Here is a 21,407-nt window from a genome sequence, read left to right on the forward strand (position 1 = left end):
ATCTCTCTATTCAAAGTTGATGAAGTGGATTTTGAGGCCTTCAATGGGGTTTTGTCATCAGGTGTCCCAGAGGTCCCGAAACCTGGCCTCTGTCGTTGTCAGCATAGCGTCGTCGCCAGGGTCCAGCTTCGACACCCTCGCAACAAACTCTCCTCCCGGCCAGTGAGCCTGCCGGCTGAACGGATACTCAACCGAGGCCAAGTAGACGAGAATAACACGCGGAACAGCACCGACCAAGATGACAGGAAGGGAGGTAGTTTCGACCAATCCATTGAAGAGGTGGACGAAACTGAGAATACAAAATTGCGAGCGGGTACACATTACCGGGGTACGTTTATTGACACCCAGACGTTACGCAGAACTTGGGACAAACAGTACAAGCATGATGTTGCTTCCAGGACTGTCAGAATTGTCGCCAGTTCTCCCACAGAGAGTACAGCAGTGGATGCCAGCAACGTATCGCCTTCTGTACCCGTATCTTCATCATCTTTCTCCCTTGGAACTACTGGGAGCATTAGCACCATCTTCCCTAACAGGCCTTACACTGTTGCAATGCGACCTAGCAGGACTTTAAGAAGGGAGGACAATGTAATCAAGTACAATCCTGTCGCGACAGCTTTCAGGGCTCACAGAACTCTACAGCCCCCCCCAGGGACCTTCTACAAGCCCCCGTCGGGGAGCAAAGTTAAAGAGCTGCAGAACTGTGCATTAGCTAACAGCGCAGAGGAAGAAGATGAGGAGGAGGAGGAGGAAGATGATGATGATGAGGAGGAGGAGGAGTTGGGGATTGAGATAGAGGTGTCTGTAGATGAGCCTCTTGAGGAAGACGATGAGGCCGAGCAGGGAGCCATGTCACAGTCTCCCAGCTCTAGCCCTGAGGAACTGAGCCCGGATCAGGCCAAACCAGTGTACCAGAGACTAAGGCCCAGGCGCCTCCAAGAGGTAGAACGTCGAGAGGCTCATTTTGTGTGAGTCATCAGAGATAAAAAAAAAAACACTGCTCCAACATGAACAATGTGTGCCATATTCTGATATACAAAGAGTAACAAACATCTGTAATTGACTTTGCAATTTCCAGATGCGCTTTGATGGTGGACACCGTTAGGACAATTAAATGTACCTTCGGTCCTCAACAGACAAGATGCACTTAAAATGCTGTATATTCTTTATGATTCACCGATATTTCATTTACCAATCCCTTGCCCAGTATACACTGACACCTGGTCAGAATATTTATTTAAAAAAAAATTTAAACTGTGCAATTACATTTTTATTTGAATATTTTGTACCAAGTCCTTACAGGCTCACTATGTATGTTTATATACCAAAAAAAAAAAATCTATGTTTGAATTGTTACAATAGTGCATGTAGCCACAACACTGAAAAAAGGTTTGGTGCACTTATCAACACTCTTCCACAAATCTCTCTCTGAGTAATGTTTCTACCTACTTGGAGTCAGAATGTTTTTTGAACTGTTACATTTCAGTTGTAATTAATAATGTTGCAAATAGCTTGTGTATAAAGCAATATAATGACCTTTGTTAAATGCTGTACTGGGTATCTGCATTGACATTTGGTAATGTTATGAAGCACCAGTTGCAAAGGGTATACATCCACTTGTTTTTATACTGTTGAACTTGTATGGTGTCAACATACACTGATCTGAAAAGCTTTTAGAAATGCCACTGGATTGTATAATGGTATTATCGTTCTTATTTTGATATCACTTTTACATTTCTTAATAGCCAAAGCTGTTTTTTTCTTTTTACAACTGAATTAGTTTTATCAGTAACCTAAACCTTACAGCTTCTCTGTAACAGGAAGTGCATCATTTATTTAAATGGTATCTGTTTTTCATGGTAATGTACAAGGTTGACAGAATGTTGAAAGGTTCAGTGTAAAAAAAAAAAGCAGCAGGTACATGAAACACCCTTTTGTAACTTATTAAAATATATCTGAAAAATTCCATGATAGTCTGTCTTTTTCCTTCAGAAATGTAAAATTTGCAGCAATTTTTTTTTAACCAAGAAGAATTAATTCCATGATTACTAGAAGTTAGGCAATCGTATTGTATGTTATACAGTAAACTGATTGATTTACCAAGCCGCATGGCAGCCTGTGGATCTAGAGAGATGCTAATATTTGTTAATTTACAATTAAAAGTTGCATATTAATTGTTTACCAGTTGTGGGATTATTATTAACAAGTGGGATTATGCAGTATAACGTAGGCCAGGTGGTTAGGTCATGTAGGCCTCTGCTAATACTCTCATCTGCTTGTAGTCTCCCAGCACTGAGAGAGAAGATTAAAATCAATCTGCTTAACTATTCACAAGGTCTAGATTCTAGGTGTGTAGCAACCCTAAGGAGCACTCGGTAGAATATGCGGTGTTACGCTTTATGTATTGGGTATCGCTCTACGGTGCAAGTGTTCCTCTGAGGTAAGTGCTATGTCATTCTGGGCTATAGCCATGCTTTGGGATTTATTCAATGTATATTTAATTCGTAATGTGGTAGCCATAACATTGAACAATAGTTGTTCCTGACCGAGATTAAAGTTAATTTTGTTACATGTACCGGGAATGTGCGATATTCAGTGTAGTGACTTTAACCATGAATAGTGCTGAGAGGACGTTTAGAGCAATAGAAAGGTCTATTCTTGTTATGCTGACCATGTGAAGTGTCTTGAGCTCATTGACCTCATTACAGAGCTTTTGCTAGTATGGCGCACTCACAGGACGAATGGACGGACACAGGACTTCATCCACAAAATCTAGCTTTCCAAATACAAATCATTTTTTAAGTCATAAATGTTTTTCTAGAACTTGAGGTAGCTTCATTAAGCTCGTAAGAGTAATGTGGACTGGTTGAATACAGGTTTGTTGGCCGGTGGCAGCCCCTGAGGGGGTAGAAAAAGACGTACCATGGGGGCAGGAAGAGAGGTCAAACTCCTGCTGTGGAAGAACTGGACCATCCGCAGGAGGCAGAGGGTAAAATCCACTCCATCAATTATACACTCCATTTATCCCTCTGGGGGTTGCAGCTGAAATGCTTGAACTATAGGAATTACTTCTTAGATATGTTTTAAAGGCCACAAATCCTTTGTAATGTGTCTCTTATGCTTAAAACGAAAACTGACATTAGCAATATTTGGCTTCCAAAATGTATGTGACGTGAAAATATCTTATAGACCTACACATTACTGTGGTGATATATTAAATAACTTTATCAATTTATTTTGTTGCTTTTCATCATATCATGTAGCATACTTTCTATTGTAGCTACTCATCTGAGCGTGTTTTATTTTTTCAGCTATTTCTTAGTGCTGGAGCATTATTGGCCTATTAGACCAGTTTACTAATCATTAAACTATAGGCCTAGATATATCCATTGTCCAGGTCAATTTGTTTGCTATTTTTCATCCAACAAACACTTAAACATCTGTTTGACTACCTTCAAATAACATTTAGAAAAATATGCAGTTTTACAAAGTTTATGGTGTACTCTCCGACCAGATGCGTTTCTTCATGGAGATTATGTGGCCTGTTATGCTCTTCATGGGGCTAGTGTGGCTAAGACGAGTGAATCCACTCTACCGTCAACATGAATGTATGTAAACGTCTTTTTACCAGAAAATAACAAAAATATTTGAAGTCTTATTCACAAATATTCATAAATTACTTGTGTAAACGACTAAAAGCCAACACTATCTCCTCTACCCCAGGCCACTTCCCCAACAAGGCCATGCCCTCCACAGGTGTCCTGCCATGGATCCAGGGAATCTTCTGTAATGCCAACAACCCTTGTTTTCAATACCCCACTCGGGGTGAATCTCCCGGCCTGGTGTCCAACTACAACAACTCCATGTAAGCGTCACCCTGGGCTGGTCGAGGGAGGTTGTTTTAAACCGGAGGTGTTGAATTCCTATACAACATTTGATCTGAGATGAAAGGGCAGAATTATGTAATGAAGTCAATGAGAATATGTTTAAATGTCTCTGGATTATGATCTAGTTGTTTCAAAGCATCTGTGTGTGCATACAATCATATATGATGGTATATGCTGTTAATCTGCTGTCCAACAAGAATAATGTGGGTGATTTGTTATTGACCTCAGATTGGCTCGTTTCTACGCGGATGCCCAGGAGCTTCTTTTTAGTGACCCAGAGTTTCGGCAGCTCGGGCGCCTCTGGAAAGAACTGAATGCTATGAGTAACTTCATGGACACCCTGCGCACCCATCCTGAACAGATCTCAGGTCAGTGTTCCAGCCTTTCATCAACAAATTGCAAAAAGATCATTGTCTGTAGAGGTAAACCCAAGGTCATTCTGGTTAGTTGGTTCACTGGAGCAGATGTGACTTCTGGATTACCCAGCAAGGGTTTTTTTCAGTTGGAAGTTCATATGAATCTTAATTTACAGCATGACTCAGCATTGCAAGCCATTCTTAGTCTCCTGCTCCTGGAAGAACATATGAAGAGTTTGGCTTTGATATCATAAAACGTATAGGGTTTTTTAGTGGGCTAATGGTGAGGAGAATGGACAATAAATGTCAAGTCATGGAAGCATCATCTGGTCAAAAGCAGCATCACAGTCTATATCATATTTTACACATTTTCCCATCAGTCATAGCTGTGAAGCCTGTAGCAGGATCACATAAGATGGGTTAAAGAAAGGTCAATAATGTAAGCTGTTTACTTTCACCACCAGTGTGTTGTTTATTTGGTGGGAAAGCCATTCACGCGCCCTCTATCCACGCTCCTCTCACCATGAAAAAACATAGATGCACCATGCAAACAATTCTGTTCAACATATCATATATACATCTACACTGTCTACATACAGTATGTTTCCCAGCAAAATAAACCTTTATGATGGGATTGGAATGAGGCTGAGTGCATTCCAACCTCTGAATGATTGCGTCTGGTTGCTCCCTATGCTGCCACTCTCACAGAGAAATATGTAGATGGACTAACAGAGATATGGATCCACATTCCACACAAGTTCCCATGAGGCCCAGGAAGGAAAATTTAATTTGGTTGAGAACCAAGTTATGTAACTGTTGAAAAAAGACTTATAAGAACATGTGTGTTTTATGTGTATGTGCAAGGCCCCTGATTGTGAGCAGGTGTGTGTGTGGGTGTACATGTTCAATTTATTTGTACATGCACCTTTGTCCATGCGTCTATTGTTGTATTCCCCATAATTATCTATCCCCAAAGAAAGGCATGCTGTCTGATGGCCAGTGATGGCACTTTGGATATTGTTAAAGAAATAGATTTTTTTGGAAGTACACTTATTTGCTTTCTGGCAGAGAGTTGGATGACAGTAACAATAACCACTCTGTCCCGTAAATATGAAGCTTAGCTTAGCACAAAGACTGGAAGCAGGGGGAAGTTCACTAATTAACATGTTTTATCTTGTTTGTTTAATCCACATAAGAATCAAAGTGTACAAATGACAGTAAAGGGACTTTTGTTTTTGTGATTCAGTGCGTGATACATTTTCACTTGGGGTGCGCAAGCTCACCACAAAAACAAGTAGTTACCATCAACAGAGAAGGTATAATTTTGTCCTTTGTCATGTTGGTTGTCACTGGTCTGTCAGGTAATTTTGTCCCACCACCTCTTGGATAGGAACAGGACTTTAAAAAATGTATCCAGGTACAGTTTCAAAATTCTTTAGGGCATTTGAAATAAATATTCACCCCTATTTCCTCTCCCTTTCTGGCTTTTTGGTTTCTTTGTGGTTTCAAGTGGGTGAATGAAAACTTCAACAGAAACTAGAGTCTTGTAGAAAGAAACTACAAGTCTATATAGGGCTGAACCTGGATGCAGGCCACACCGGCACTTTGCATCACAGAGCAAAGTTTATTCATGCACAGACAGGCTACTGAATAATGAGGCGGTGCAGAGGTAGAGTGTCCTCATCCTATGTTGTAACCTTGTAATACAACAGATTTGTCAAAACTTGCCCAAAATTTGTGGCACTAACTATCCAGATTTTTTTCAAGTTATCCAGTATCCACTGCCTGATAATAGAGTTTGCTTTTGTCGAGCACAGACAACAAGAGTTTAGGTAAATTCTTATAGTAGTGACTGGTCTCCTGTCATTCGAATTGGAGCATTTTCATTCACATGAACTCCCTCTGTCTCTCTTTGTAGGCCGAGGAGTAAAGGTGGAGACTATCCTGAAGGACGATGAGACTCTGACATCATTCCTGCTTCGAGACATTCCTCTGACAGAGTCTGTAGTGTATCAGCTAGTCAATGCCCAAATCAGGCCTGAACAGGTACACAGGCACGCACACGCACGACAGGGTTCGGTAACTCAGGATACATGTGTCAACATTATTTTGAAACATTTGTGTAGTGTTGTCACCATCTGCCAGCCTTAACCCAACGTTTTATCTTACACACCACACTATAGACAATTCTTATGACTAGAAAGTCTTCTACAAGTAAAGACTTGCTCCCTTTGTAGTGCCTCTGGGATCATGTACTCTCTGATTCAATGGTGTCAGTAATGCTGTCTCAAGCTGTTCTGTATGAATTTAATATGCTATGTTGAACACCCATGTCCTCTTTGTTTCAGAATTACATGCTTCAGTCCTTGCAAAGTAAACTGACGCATGTCTCCTGTCCACTTACAACTTTTTTGCAGTTTGTCTTTGGGGTTCCAGCCTTGCATTTAAAGGACATTGCCTGCAGCCTGACCCTGCTGGAGCGATTCCTCCTCTTCCCCAGCCGCCGAGGGCTCTACGCTGTTCGCAATGCCATGTGCATCCTTACCCCTCAACGGCTACAGATCATTGAGGACAAATTCTATGCTAATGTTGACTTTTTCAAGCTCTTCAGACTGGTCAGTGTTGGCTGTGATACCAAAATATATTATGTGCCAAGGCTTATTGCTAAAAGCTAAATACCGTTATTTATTGGTTTACCATTTTTACTAACTCTGAAATATAGCTGTACAATCAAAAACTCAATTCTGCCAAAATTTAATTGGGAGCCCTTTTTCCACATTTACACACTGCTCACACCAGTCACAGCCATCCACCATGGTCTTGGTTATCCATTTAGTTTATGAATCAATAGGGCCAGTATAGAGCTGTGGTTGGACGCGTCCCATCTGGGCTGTTGCCATGTTTTTTAGCTTATTTGCAAAGATTTTCAATGGCTATTCACCGAAGACTGAGCCAACTGCTGGCTGAATGACTTGAGGTTAAGCTGTCATAAGGCAATATAGTATTGGGCAGAATATGACATTTGCAAAATAGTTATCAAGCAGTGCCATGTAAGCGATGTGTCTAATTTATGAATTAATCTCGATGACAAGTTAATGGAGTATTTGTTTTTTAGGTGATGGAGCAGAGCCATGAATATAAATCACATCCCCATGTTGGAAATTGAAAATGCATCATGTAAAATAGGAAGACTGTTTAGATTCCTGATTGACAACATAATATTTTTATCGTCCGCATTTTAAAGCGACGGTTTTAAAGATGTACACCTACTATTTTAGAGTCATCATAATTTAACGATATCCCTTATTGCTTTGTCACACAGCTTTAACTGCGTATCAGAAAATGTCGCTCATATTTAGTACATTCAGGGATTAGTTTAGTTTATGTCTGACTTCACACTGGCAGTTTGAGGTCAAATCACTCTTGAAACGAAACCTAACAAGTCCACACAGGCCTATCATGCTGCAATTATGTTCAGGAGTCCCAGTTGATAAACAGCTGGTAATATTTGTATAAGGACTCTGACTCACAGGGTGGGACAAATAGTTCTCAGAGAAATGCAAGTTGGCATGCGTATTAAGTAAATAAAGTCTACTATGCTCCAGGAATGTCAAAGAACTTTGCAATACAAGAACCCAAATGTGTAGATAAGCATGAAATATGCATTTCAAGTGACACTATTTTAATATTTCAAAAAGGCTAGAATATTTAAAATATTGATATCACCCTGCATTAACATGCTGCAGGTTATTGTATCGAAAGGATTATATGCAAAGTGGTTATAACAATATAAAAAGTAAAATACACAACCATAATCTTTTACTACAAATAAAAAATACTATGTGGAAACTTAAAATGAAAAAACTTCTATCTATCGAAATATTAATAGCAATAATAATTTAGGGACTGAGTGCAGGTCAAACTCAGTTGTTTACCTGTGATTTCAATCTTCAAACATTAAAAAAATGAAAAAGAATTAACATCACTTAGCAGAATACATTGCCGTGAAGACCTTATCACATCATCAAGTGGCTTAATTAAGACTGTGCTGAAGTTCTGCCAACATGCTTCAAACAGGTACGGGTGATATGAAACAGCCGTGAGTATAAGCTGAGCAGTCAGACGGGGCTTCTGTCTGTAATTAAGTTAGTGAAGAGACACTCCTCTCTTTAGTAATCACAGGGCACTTTAAGTAAACACAGGCCACAATGAGACAGACAGCAACAATGGCTGACCTCTGCCTCAGCTTCATCCAGGCACAATCATATGGGACTGGGTCAAATATGTTTAGTCTTCTGTCTGTCTCTGTCTTCTGCTACAGCAGCGAAAGGCTAAAATGCATTTTGACATCATACAATGCCATCTTCTATCCCAAAATAAATGTATTTCCTCATTTAATCGATATGGGTGATCTGTGTTCAGTGTATAAATCCAATAGCTTTCTCTGTGGAAACAGTTTGTTTACAATGTCCCCTCCCCAAGCGGACGAGGACGTCTTTTCAATACCCCAGATTTTCAGGGTAGAGACCGATCCATGATTTGCGTTCATAATGACGTGCCATCACATACTCAAGATACTTAGTGCTTAGTCTTATGCTTGGCACTTCTCAATTTAAGAGCTTGTTTAGTTTGGCTGATATACACCAGACCGCAGGGACGTTTCAGTATAATGATAACGCGAATACTACTGAAAACTAAAGACATCCCTTAATCCCGTAATAGTGGAGGATGTCTCCTCTGGCAGCTCTGTGCCTTGGCCTCGTGCTGCTTCCTGGAACTTTTAGCCTATTGTGTTGTGAGTTGGCGGGAAGATCTCTGGACAAACCAGCAGATCCTCAAGAGAAAGCAATGCTCAGCAGATATAACATATGAATAATGAAGGATCCCGGTGTTTTTCTCTGGTCCACTAAAACATGTTTATGTCACCACATATTTCATCACCTAATTTCACCTATTCTAATAAAATAGTGTGTGTATAAATCCGTTTATTATAAAAAAGTATTTTGACATCAATCATGACAAATTTTTATGATATTTGACATAGAAGAAACAAGATCGGCACTTTGATAAATATGTCTCCTCACTGCATCAGTTTCAATTAATTTACAAGACAGAACTTCATTTTAATAACACTATGTATCCCAATACTTTAGACTGCAAATCGTCTGTCATCAAGGGCCGGTATCATCCTTTCCTGTTTGATCTTGAAAACAAACAAAGTGACGCCAAGGAGGCAGGATATTAGTAACTTCCTCTGTGTCAGGAAGAAATTGTATTTAGGAGAAATGAGTACTTTTGAGAAACAGAAAAGTACTCATATTAAAATAATGCATTTGTGTTTCTCTTCAGCTTCCTCTTGTGCTGGATAATCACTCTGAAGGCATTGAAATTCAAATCTGGGTACAGGTCGTCTCTGCTGTCTCGGACAAACTGCGAGAGGTAAGGCATGGTTCAGTCTAGCACCATTCTAAGTTCACCGCCTGCTAATTTTAGCTGTCAGGAAACAGTTGCTTCCCCTGCCTGCCTTTTCATGTGCAAACAGACAGTAGGGGGATATCATTTAGTGCGTAATAGGAAGGCTAAATCCAGAAAAGGCCTGTTAAGCCTAAAAAAACAGATACATCATCATTATGGGACCATCCAGATGGAAACAACTGTGGCCGCAAGATCAGGTGAAGCCTCTATACATGGAAAAGGTTAAACGTCAAAGGTGATTGAGGGATCTGTTTGTGTGTGTGTGTGTGTGTGTATATATATATACAGTACATATATATGTGCAGTTATATCCTTATAAGTTGTGGTGTACTCGTAATTGTAAACATTCAGTGGGTGTGTCTATAAAAGTTGTTTTGTTTGTTGTGGATGTTTCCATGGGATAGTTAGTGTAGCTGACAGTCTGACATCCTGTTGGCACGACACTTGTCTTTGTCTTGACCACAGACTGTCTATAGCAGAGACAGACGACGTGAAACTGTGTGAACGATCAAGGCCAAAACAATATATACATAATTGTATTTAAGGTTCCATAGTGTCAACGGCGACCACAGCATAATTTTCAGCTTTGTGACGATGTGTTTTTCAGATAAGTGGGGTGTAGTAAGGAATTAAGTGAGGTTAAGGCTTTTCATAACTTATAAAGGAACATGTCATGCTTCAGTTTATCTAAAAATGTAGATTAAAAAAAGGCATAGCATCAGGGTGACCCCCCCCCTGTCTTTGTCCCCATTCCTATGCATACATTGTATTCCTTTATCTGGCAAACAGGTAGCCATGCAAATATACAAGTGTGTTCTGTGATCAGCCAGAGGTGCTAAAAGGAGCCATGACACATTACACAACATTGAATTGTTGCATCAGAGACTGCAATCAGGAACAAAACCTTGCACTGTAGTAATTAAAAGTATAATTTTGAACTGGCTTTTTATCAATGAACCAGATTTTTGACCACACAGTTGCTTATTTTCTGTATCGATCAATCCACTGGGATTGCTTCTTAACACATCTTTAACATTTATCTTTTGTTATTTACGCTCTGTTTTACTTTCTTATCCCTCCACAGTTGTACCAGAGGAATAGCTCTAGGGAGCTTCTCCAGGTCATGACTCCTCTCTTCCAGAACAGTCTGTCCTTCAGGGAGGTGATGGCCACTGCCTCCAGCCTGGTATGTGGCTACACTGAGGGCGCTTTCTCCCGAGTCACCTCCTTTAACTGGTACGAGGACAATAACTACAAAGCTTTCATGGGCATCAGCAGCCACAGGGCACAGGGCAACTACACATACGACAACAGCACCAGTGAGTAGACACATATACTACTAGTATGTTAGTTTTTCAGATGTTAGAGTAGGAATTGGTAATTTAGTGTGAGGTTAGGCTATATGCAAAACAAAGATCAAGTAGAATCACGATGAGGGCATTTCTGAATCTTTTTATGGCTCAATCATTGTGGCCCCCTCCTGAAATGTGTTGTATAGGAATAAACATTTTGTCCTTTTTTCTTTATTCCTTCTTTCAAGATTGACGACTATTAGTATTTTTTCAAAAACACTTTATTCATCCGATCTTCACACTGCCAATGATGATACATAATTGTAGTATATTTGGATGAGCATAAAAATGATTCATCCACTTCCCATATTCTCTTTCAATAGAATGTATTAATTATATAATGCATAACCTTTCCCTGCAGCTCCTTTCTGCAATGATCTGATGAAAGAGCTGGAGTCCAACCCTGCCACCAAGATTGTGTGGAACTCTGTCAAGCCGATGCTGATGGGACGGATCCTCTACGCTCCTGACTCGCAGGCTGTCCGGCAGATCATACGAAATGTAATAAGCATTGGCCACTCTGTGGATGCATTTTTCCCAAGCATGGTGTAGAACCATGGTTTCATACACTTAACTCATTTTGGCAGGATTCTGCAGGCCTCAAATTATTGATTTTCTATTGCTGAAATTTCTGATGAAGACATGATGCATTTTCATTTTTGGGTATTATTTTCAATAGACGGTGGAAGAACTAGATAGTTGTTGGTATTATTGAGCAAATAAATAAAAAATATATAAAGATAGATACAGATTCCCCAGATTATCACCTTTTATATGATGTCTGTTACTCCATGACATCCGTATCTTTGATTTTTTTGTGCGCAAGCAAGCCTACTGCAGTAAACAATGCATTACCCTCAAAAGGGGATCAGCTTTCCTCATGTCATGTCCAGCCCTTTGTATCTAGATGTCGATACGTGTTGGTCAAAGCCCTTCAGGGGGGCAGCAGTCATGGATGGCTTGGTTGCAATGGAAGAACACGGGCTGATCGGCTACCACACAGTCCACTGGCGCCACAGCTTTTTCAGTGTTATGTAAGCAGAAAGAGTCTGTCCTTAAAGACGTGTGATCACGCACACAAAGAGAGACACACACACTTGTGTTTCCTCTTTCCTGACCTTTAATGCCCTCTTTGTTTTCCTCTTCCCTCAGATTGGGATCTTAATTGCACTTAGAAAGTAACGACTAAGGGGTTAATCCATTACTTTATGAGACCAAAAACATGGCCTCTACAAGCTCTTTGTTATCTTCCTTTTAACACTGTCATGCATCGGTTTGTTTCAGAAGAAACTCCAAGTGAAGCATTTAAACGTGTGTTTTCATGCTTTTCACTGCTCTTGTGTGATGATGAGCTATGCAGGTCTGCCATCACTGATATTTTACTTTTAACAAGCAGTGGAGGCTCACAAAGGCCGTATCATTGTGATTTGCATAAATGCACCAAGCTTGATATTTCTTCACAGTACAGTTATTAATACATTGAACATTTTTGGAATGAAAACCAAAATATATATGTGATACAAACTTTAAGGCAACAGTGGCCTAACATAGTGTAATGTTGGTGTGATATATACATCTGTTTAGTAGTGTGTGTGTCAGGGTATTTCATTGAGTTTAGTAGGTAATACTTAACTAAACTAAACTTTCCACAAGTGCTCACTTTGTTGCACCATATGTATGTACTGTAGGTATATAAGTTAGGTACAAAATACAGGCAGAAAATACCACACATCTTGGCCCACTGCCCCTTTTAAGAAGTCACCTCAAGGAAACCCCAGTCCTCCTGCTTTTGCTTGCTGTTTTAAACTGCCTCGGAGAATGAGAAGGCACTCACTTGTGGGAAACTGACTGGGATTCACTGGGCAGGCTGAATGCATTCGGCCAGTTGTCACCAACAGCCTCCATTGTCACCCCGGCTCCATTGTCCCCATTGTCACCCAAAATCAGACACACACAAGAGGAAGGCGTTTAATTGGGTGTACTCTTGAGCGCTTTCATCCCCCACTGCACATGACTGAATACTGAAATAGCCAGCCTTTGGTATTTCTACACAAGGCACTGTACCCACACACATCCAGGGTTTTAATGATAAGCGTGCAGTAAATATTTGACGATTTGGCACAGAGTACATTTGTTGCACAGTTGCTGGTTATCTGAGCAGGCCCGCAGGAATTATTTGTGTGAGAATGTGTGTGTTGTCTTTGCAAAGCCTGTTTTCACAGAGAGTTTAATGTGGGAATGGTATGTAGCAGGAGATTAGGAGAACAGTGACAATGTGTGTTTTTGAGTTTGTAAATGCTGTGTAGGCCTACACGTGCATGCGTATACACAAGGGGATTTTAAGTTCCCCCTCCCAACATGTTCTTCTATACATGTGTGCAAAACGTTTTTATTGGCATGTGGTCCCATATTTCTGAATTTTGTGCTCCCAGATATGAGCATTTGTGAGACTAGTTGTGTGTGCATGTTTATTTTTGACAACAATTTCCTGTCCTTCCAATGTTGAGACACCAACCACTCACACACACACACACACACCCATGCGCACACACTTTTCTATCTCTCCTGCAGGCAAACACAACATTTGAGGAGCTGGAGAGGCTGAGGACGATGGGGAAGGCCTGGGAAGAAGTGGCTCCTCAGATCTGGGCTTTTTTCCAAGATGGAGTCCAAATCAACATGATCCGGGTAGGACCGCAATATAATGTGACTAAATAGTTTAAACACTACAACATGAAATGAGGACCAGTGGCGGGCCCTGTTGTTTATACCTGGGCCTTCAGTGCTGTCCTACTACAGTTGAACCACCTCATAATAACCTCATTATGACGCAGCATGACAGGATGCTTCGTAATTAATTAACGGGCAATGCATATAGTCAAAATCAATGTAATTAACACAATGACAATGTAATGTCACCTAAAAACTTCTTACATATCTTTAAAATTTAACTCTTACTACTACAAAGTTCTGCTAGCTAGTTTCGCAACAGTCACGCTAGCCCACTGACCAATCAAGCCGCACGTTAATGCTGACGTACTTGTAGGCCAGCTAGAAGGCTCTGGCACGTCAAAGAATACGCCCAAATGTCAAACTAAAGATCTGATTGGTTGAAGACTATGACAATCAACAATATCATCCCCATTTACTTAAACTGCAAAGGGATTCACTTGTAATTCTGCAGGCCTCCAGGCAGATTGCTTTTACCTAGAGACAGCGTAGAGGCAAAATCTGATTGGATAAAAGCTCTACTTAAAACAAGCTGTGCTGGAAGCAGGGCAACTGAGGAAGACAGTAGCTGTGCAATGAGATAATAAGCTAATGGGAAAAAATATTTAGAATACATGTAGTGTATTTGTGAAAAATGATTAAATTATAAAATAGCTATAACTTTGGGATTCCGTCAGTACCTAGGCCAGCGGAGAAGGCTTTGCTGGCCCTGACGGCCCACCACTGATGAGGACACATAAAGTGTGTTTGTTGTAAAAACTTCTTAAAACTGCAACTGAATATCGGAAGAATCAATGAACAAAACACAAGATTGCTTGCAAGATCGCTGGATTTGACTTACTTAAAACTGACAGCTGATTTCAATTGTGGTGTAAAATGACCTCCACGTACCAGTCCTACTGTGCCTGTTACAGTAGATATGATCAGAATCTACCATTGTGTTTCCATTCAGCTGACATCCATTGCCAAACAATTTTCCCCTTGAGTACAGTGATTGATGATGTTGTTATTTTATCCTGATCGTTTCCTCACTGAAATTTTTTGCTGAGGTCTCATCATTCACAAAGTTTCCTGCTTAAATATAGAACCTTATCTTACCAAAATATGCCATCTCTTTCCCCTTTCCGCCTCTCTTTAAGTGTCTATCACTCCTCTTATTTTCTCCTTTTGACTTCCCTGTAAACCCCATCGACTGTCCTTATTCGCTTACCTCACATTAACTATACATTTTGTAGTATTTATTTTAATCAGTTACCCTTCTCTTAACCCCCTTTCCTTTGTGAAAAAAAAATGTCAGACCAATGTTAGTGCCTTGAATAAGTTAATTTTTGTTTCATTAATGCTGTTTTTTCTTTCACTTTTCCTCTTGGTTTAGCTTTTGTGAAATGTTTGTTGTGTTTGTACTGGTGTCTCAGAAAAATCATCCTTAAAAATAAGTCTTGCTCTTAATGGAAAAAAACCCAGGGGAAATAAAGCCTATTCCCCTACCTCCTTTTGTGTTTAGGACACTATCCGCAATCCATCTGTGATGGATTTTATTGACAGGAGTCTAGAGGAGGCCCTGTTCTCCTCCAAACACATCCTCAACTTCCTGTACAATGGCTCACCAGAGGACCGTCCGGCCGACGTGCCTGATTTTGACTGGCAAGACATCTTCAACCTCACTGACCGGTTCATTCGGATGCTCAACCAATATGGGGATGTGAGTAAAACACATCTATCGTTTTAGCATTTCCTTGTCTTGCAGTAGGCATTACTTGCCTCTTTAAAATAACGCTACCTAGATTTTGAGGAATGTGTCAGAATGCAGAATCATACCGGCTCCACATTTCCAGATGAGAATAAGGTGTCAGGATTGTTTTTGCCAACTTCTCCCATTGGGCTCTGAAGGCAAGAATGTGGGCTGTTTTTCCACATTTCACTCCACCTGAGATGTCAAGATTTAGGACAGGCCTATTCATGAAATAATCCAATGAAGCCAAGTCTTGTCACTTGTTGATTTCAATACCCTGGTTGGCTAACCACTATGTGCTCAATACAAGTCTTGATGTTATGTAAGCATTTAGATGAGCTGTCTTCGGGCTCTGCAATTTGTCTGCCCGCTCAGAGACTGTGAAATCTACCCAGGTGGGCGAGAGCCATAGCAGCAAACTAGCTGTCGAGTCTCTTTTGTTTGCTGATGGAGTGGAGGATTAAAAAAAACAACAGAAAAACATCATACACCTTCTTTTGTGAGTGCCCTCCACATTTAGTGGACCAATGCATTTGAAACAAAGTTTAAATCACTCCTTTCCTTGTGGAGGCTAATCGGGATGAGGGGCCTATCACACTGGGGGGTGACATGGGGGGCACCTTGGGGCATTGCTGGGTGGATGGTTGGTGCTCTTTGTTTTTGTCCAAGTTGAAGCTTACAGCACTTGAGTGTGACAGGGAGAGTGGGAACGATTGAGGCCGATTAGCTACAGCTGTCACTCCAACCACCATCCATTATAAAGCGACAACAATGACCGTGGGCTTGATGGCTGGTTGGCTGCACGTTGGTGGTATGCATGCGTAACACACCACACAGTGGGGCTGCAGTGTTAGTAGGTGAATGCTTGGGCAAATTAAGGGGCAGTGTTTGAGATTTGAATAATTAGTTGGGTGTGTTTAGTGTATATCGTGTCTGTGAATGCATATATGCATGCATTTTGGATGCATGTCTGTTTTTTCAAAGCAAATGTGTGTTTTGGTTTTGGTGGGTATTTGTCCATGGAATCTCAAGGGTGAATTGTTGTTTGGAGTGTTTCTTTTTGGATTACGGCCCTCCCTATTTGCATTAGGCTACAGTGAATAGCTATATCAGACACACTTTGCAGGAAAGAGACAACCACTGCTGAAGTTTCTTTGCAAATGTGGATTTGGAGTGTAGATCACAGTGACTCGAGCCAACACTGGCAGTTCTCAGCGTTTCACCTTTTTAGCCACGCTAGCAGCATTCCGCTATCGATGGAAACGTTAGTCCACCACTCTAATAGAGACTTTAATATATCTAACTATTAAATAGATTGCCATTTAATTTTGTACAAACATTCGTGGTTCCCAGATAATGAATCCATGAAGACTTTAGTGATCCCCTGAACTTTCTGTACCACCACCAGCAAGTCAATTTCCACTTATCATATATTTCAACATCTTGATGGATGTATGTGCACAGACATTTCTAGGCATTCATATTATTTCTATTGACTTTAGTGTTCTTGAAATATTTTGCCAACTGTTGGATGCATAAATAATATAAAATCTGGTACACGGTTAGCATTGTCATTATCAGTTTGTTATCATGCTGAAGTAGCATTTAGCTCACAGCACCTCGGTGCCTACAATAAGTGCAGCCTCACAAAGGTGCTAGCATGTCTGTTAAGACAATTCACAATGACCGATGGTTTAGCTAAATTCTACAACCAAAGAATTGACCACTGAGGGCATTTTGTGGTCTTCTTTCTGAGTACTTTTTGTGGAAGAAACTCTTGTTTCACATGTAATCATATCAGTTTACAGTTAATACTGTACATTTTCAAAAGTCAATTTACTTGTTATACGTTTGATTTATCAAGGTTAGGCATGTTTCTAAAAATCCTTAAAAAGTCCTTTTGATTGCTGGATTGTTGACCTTCATGTCTACAATTTTGATACAGTGTATGTAAAACTCAAGTAAGTGATCTAAAGGGAAACTGATTTTGTGTTCTTTTTAAGTAAAATCCAATATTCTGTTAAACAGATATGACTGTCTCTGTCTTGTTCCTTCTCCCTCACTCAGTGTGTGCTCCTGGATAAGTTTGTGGCTGTGCCTGACGAAGACACCGTCACTTATTGGGCCTTGGACTTGTTGAAGGACAGCAAGTTCTGGGCAGGTCTTGTCTTTGTAAATATGCACCCTTGGACCACCAATGTCCCACCTCATGTTAAGTTCAAGATCCGTATGGATATTGATGCAGTGGAGCGCACCAATAAGGTCAAAGACAGGTTAGAATCAAAGTCAAATGGAAATGATGGGTTTAGTATAATGATAAGCGTAAAAACTAATTATGTGTGTATTGCTCAGGTATTGGGATCCTGGCCCCAGAGCTGATCCTATGGATGACTTCCGCTATGTTTGGGGCGGCTTTGCTTACCTCCAGGACATAATAGAACATGGGATCATCAAGACTCAGACGGGAAAGGAGTGGCCACTAGGTGTTTACCTACAGCAGATGCCCTACCCTTGTTATGTCGATGATCTGTAAGTGGAGAAGTTGATCATTTAGTCAATTTAAACAAAATTCAATTAGATTTAACAGCCATTGCAGATGTTTTGTTGACTTTCTTCTAGTTCTTGATTTTCAAGGTACAGTCACAACTTAGCATTACGTCACTTAGTAAACTACTCTTTTATAGTGAACCTGATAGATTTTGAGAATCACACATTTCTGGTTCCTCAACTCAGTAACTGTGTCCCTCTCCTTCATCTTATTTCTCCTTCCCCTTCTTTATCCAGCTTCATGCTGACATTGAACCGCTGTTTCCCCATCTTTATGGTACTGGCCTGGGTCTACTCTGTGTCCATGATTGTCAAGAGTATTGTCCTGGAGAAGGAACTCCGGCTGAAGGAGACCATGAAGGCCATGGGGGTCACCAACAGCGTCATCTGGTCCACCTGGTTTATTGACAGCTTCCTTATGATGGGAACTAGCACTGCTCTCCTCACCGCCATCATCATGGTGAGGAAGAATTTTCCAAAAAAGCTTCTAAAAATCCTCATTCCTGCGCCATCTAATTTGTTCCATACAGACACTGTATGTTTGGGCAGAAGACCTGATGCCACTGTAGGTGGAAGACTGATAATGCAAAGTAAACAGTACGTATATGAATGGAGCTCCTAGAGTGCAGGCTATCCTCTACTATGTCCTGTGACATTTCTGATTACCTTCATTTTCACTTAAATTACATTTAGTTGCCATTTTTGCTATACCATTTTGGACTACATTCCATCTTTTGTCAGAAACACCTAATTTTTCTGTGAAGCTAATCAGTCTGTTAAAATAAAAAATTCAGCATGATCATGATAACTATCACCCAGTTTTACTCTGAGGCATTACAAGATCTTTTTCCTTGAACTAATAACGACAGTGGCTTACTGATTGCATACATGTAAATCATTGATGGAAAAACTGTGAATACCATGACATCATGGGAATTATGTCAACAGCTTTGGAGGAATGTACTAGTCAATAATTAACTCCTCTATGTTGTAAGAGTCACAAGTCATCTCTTGTTGCCAGCCAGTGGCTCAACTGACATATTGCTGTAAGATGGGCTATTCTGACCTCTAGCGGACGATAAGTGTTCAGCAATGTTTTAAGTTTACCCAAATAATGTATATTTGTGTATGACCAATATGGTATTTATTAGCCCTGATTTCACATGGCAACTACTTTTACAATGCTGTTAAACATTACAAGGTTTCTATATATTTAAAATAGACTATGAACAAAAATTTGTTTGATTCAAATGATTATGCAAAAGCCATTTGAACACTGTAGATTATTCCACATTGATTGTAAAACATGATTCCCTGGACTGGTATATTTCACTCAGTTTTGTACATAATAATAACAACATATTTCACATATGTTACATTGTCATACAGTGTGGAAAATCTTCTGTTTTGAAAATCAATGTTGAACAACCAATCAGTTATATATGAAGACAACTTTAATGTTTAGTTCCCAACATTAATCCCTATGCCTTCAAATACATCCAGAGTATGTACGTTTGGTATAATTCCTATGCAGATTCAGGGGATTGCAACTGAAAACCCAATTTCTCTCTGTCTCCGGCCTATAGGGAGGAAGGGTACTAAACTACAGCAACGGCGTCATCCTCTTCCTTTTTTTGCTCACCTTCACCACGGCTACCATCATGCAATGCTTCCTCCTCAGTGTCTTCTTCAACCAGGCCAACCTAGCAGCTGCCTGCTGCGGCATCATTTACTTTGCACTTTACCTCCCGCACGTCTTCTGCTTCGCCTGGCAAGACCACATCACCAAGGACATGAAGATCTTGGTGGTGGGTGTCCCATTTCAGCATCTCTCACTATAAAAGGAACATGCTTCAGTTGAAAAAATGTACCAAAAATACCATATATACAGTAATTAATCAATTTCAGCTACAGCACAGGATTTAACTGCTCACAATCTTCAATTCTTGACTCTTCTACGTGTATTATCAAATACAGGAACTGATCTTTGGATTTTACCACAACATTTTAAAACACTACTAATTGTTGTTCCTTAATTGTGTCACAGATTTATTAGATCCCAAGGCATTATACCTATGCCAAAGTCAACACTAAACATGATTTAGAGGCCCATCACACATTCCCACAGTCTAAACTTCTTGGTCATAGTCTTAGATTAAACACAGAATGAATTAATTTTAGGCAGTTGGTAGAAGTACGAGCCTTAAATGTAGAAAAAAGATGAGTTTACCATTGCCTCTCCTCACAGAGTCTGTTGTCCCAAGTGGCGTTTGGCTTTGGGACGGAGTACCTGTCACGGTACGAAGAGCAGGGCCTTGGTCTGCAGTGGGACAACATCCAGACCAGCCCTCTAGAGGGGGACGAGTTCTCCTTTCTCACCTCCATCTGCATGATGGGCCTGGATACTGTGCTGTATGCTGTGCTGGCCTGGTACATGGACAATGTCTTCCCTGGTCAGTGTATAAAAGAAAAATGAACGGTTTGATACTGTTTTGATTCATTTACTGTAGCTCATGTATTATATATTTTTTATTACAGGCCAGTATGGAATTGGTCGACCATTTTATTTCCCCCTCCTGCCCTGTTATTGGCTCAACAGTGTGGCTCCTGCTTCAGGTAAGCTTACTTGCTTACTATTTTTCCTGTTCACGTACTGAGCATAATAAAATATGTATGCTTAGAGGAGAGACTGTTATCTCGTGACATAATTTACCGATATCAATCCTAAGTCAGTTTTAAAATCCTTTATTTGGTCTCCAAAGACAACAGCAAACTGGAGATGAATAAAAAAGGCTTTGATAACCTGACAAACAAAAAACAAGGAGAGCAGCAGAAGCAAGAGGTGGAAAACCAAGATCAGGAAAAAGACCGAGAGAAACCCAAGACTCTGGAAGAGACAGTGTCATGTGATCACCAGGATCAGGGTGAGAGGCTGGTGGAGAACCAGGCTGAGGAGAACCAGATCAAAGACGGTGTGTACAAAGCTGGCTGCATTGTACCCCAGGGTATAATAGATACACAGTTATATCACAATTTCATTATTGCACATTACAGCTGCATTTTATTGCCTATCAGCATCTCTGCTTGATTCTGAAAAAGCAATTACAGCATTCTTCCATATATAATTCATTACATAATGTATTGATTATGTAGATGTAATATCTCTCCAAGCCAACACTTTATCTCACTTGGGATTCAAGCCCTCTCTCTATTTGCTCTCACTTTCCCTCTCTGCCAGTCAGAGTCATTGTGTGGGAACTCAGTGTCCTTGTGTGTGTGTGTTTGCACTTGCTGGTATATGTGAACACACATACTGCTAACTTGTCAG

At 40.4% G+C, this 21,407-nt stretch overlaps 2 protein-coding genes across 7 annotated transcripts in view; both read left to right on the top strand.

Annotated features, from left to right (window-relative positions):
- The window catches only part of arhgap29a (Rho GTPase activating protein 29a), a 33,849-nt gene extending 31,883 nt beyond the window's left edge, over nt 1-1,966 (top strand). For 2 of the 3 annotated variants that reach the window (XM_031879377.1, XM_031879379.1), the window contains one exon: nt 17-1,966. In XM_031879377.1, the coding sequence (XP_031735237.1) occupies nt 17-972 (956 nt within the window). In that variant the 3' untranslated portion in view covers nt 973-1,966. The remainder of the gene's footprint in view (nt 1-16) is intronic. The other variant, XM_031879378.1, reaches the window with a different exon arrangement.
- A 104-nt stretch (nt 1,967-2,070) lies between these two features.
- Nucleotides 2,071-21,407, top strand: part of LOC116401122 (retinal-specific phospholipid-transporting ATPase ABCA4-like) — a 33,835-nt gene continuing 14,498 nt past the window's right edge. The window contains exons 1-19 of one of the 4 annotated variants that reach the window (XM_031879373.1): nt 2,071-2,440; nt 2,877-2,989; nt 3,515-3,608; nt 3,724-3,865; nt 4,116-4,255; nt 6,162-6,289; nt 6,661-6,858; nt 9,593-9,682; nt 10,803-11,037; nt 11,432-11,571; nt 13,642-13,758; nt 15,305-15,502; nt 17,600-17,805; nt 17,885-18,061; nt 18,317-18,539; nt 19,666-19,887; nt 20,328-20,532; nt 20,618-20,695; nt 20,842-21,051. In XM_031879373.1, the coding sequence (XP_031735233.1) occupies nt 2,924-2,989; nt 3,515-3,608; nt 3,724-3,865; nt 4,116-4,255; nt 6,162-6,289; nt 6,661-6,858; nt 9,593-9,682; nt 10,803-11,037; nt 11,432-11,571; nt 13,642-13,758; nt 15,305-15,502; nt 17,600-17,805; nt 17,885-18,061; nt 18,317-18,539; nt 19,666-19,887; nt 20,328-20,532; nt 20,618-20,695; nt 20,842-21,051 (2,869 nt within the window). In that variant the 5' untranslated portion in view covers nt 2,071-2,440; nt 2,877-2,923. The other 3 variants (XM_031879374.1, XM_031879375.1, XM_031879376.1) reach the window with 3 other exon arrangements.

This window comes from Anarrhichthys ocellatus, unplaced genomic scaffold (genome assembly GCF_004355925.1).
Source record: "Anarrhichthys ocellatus isolate YVR2014 unplaced genomic scaffold, GSC_Weel_1.0 scaffold253, whole genome shotgun sequence".
NCBI classification, from domain to species: Eukaryota; Metazoa; Chordata; class Actinopteri; order Perciformes; family Anarhichadidae; genus Anarrhichthys; species Anarrhichthys ocellatus.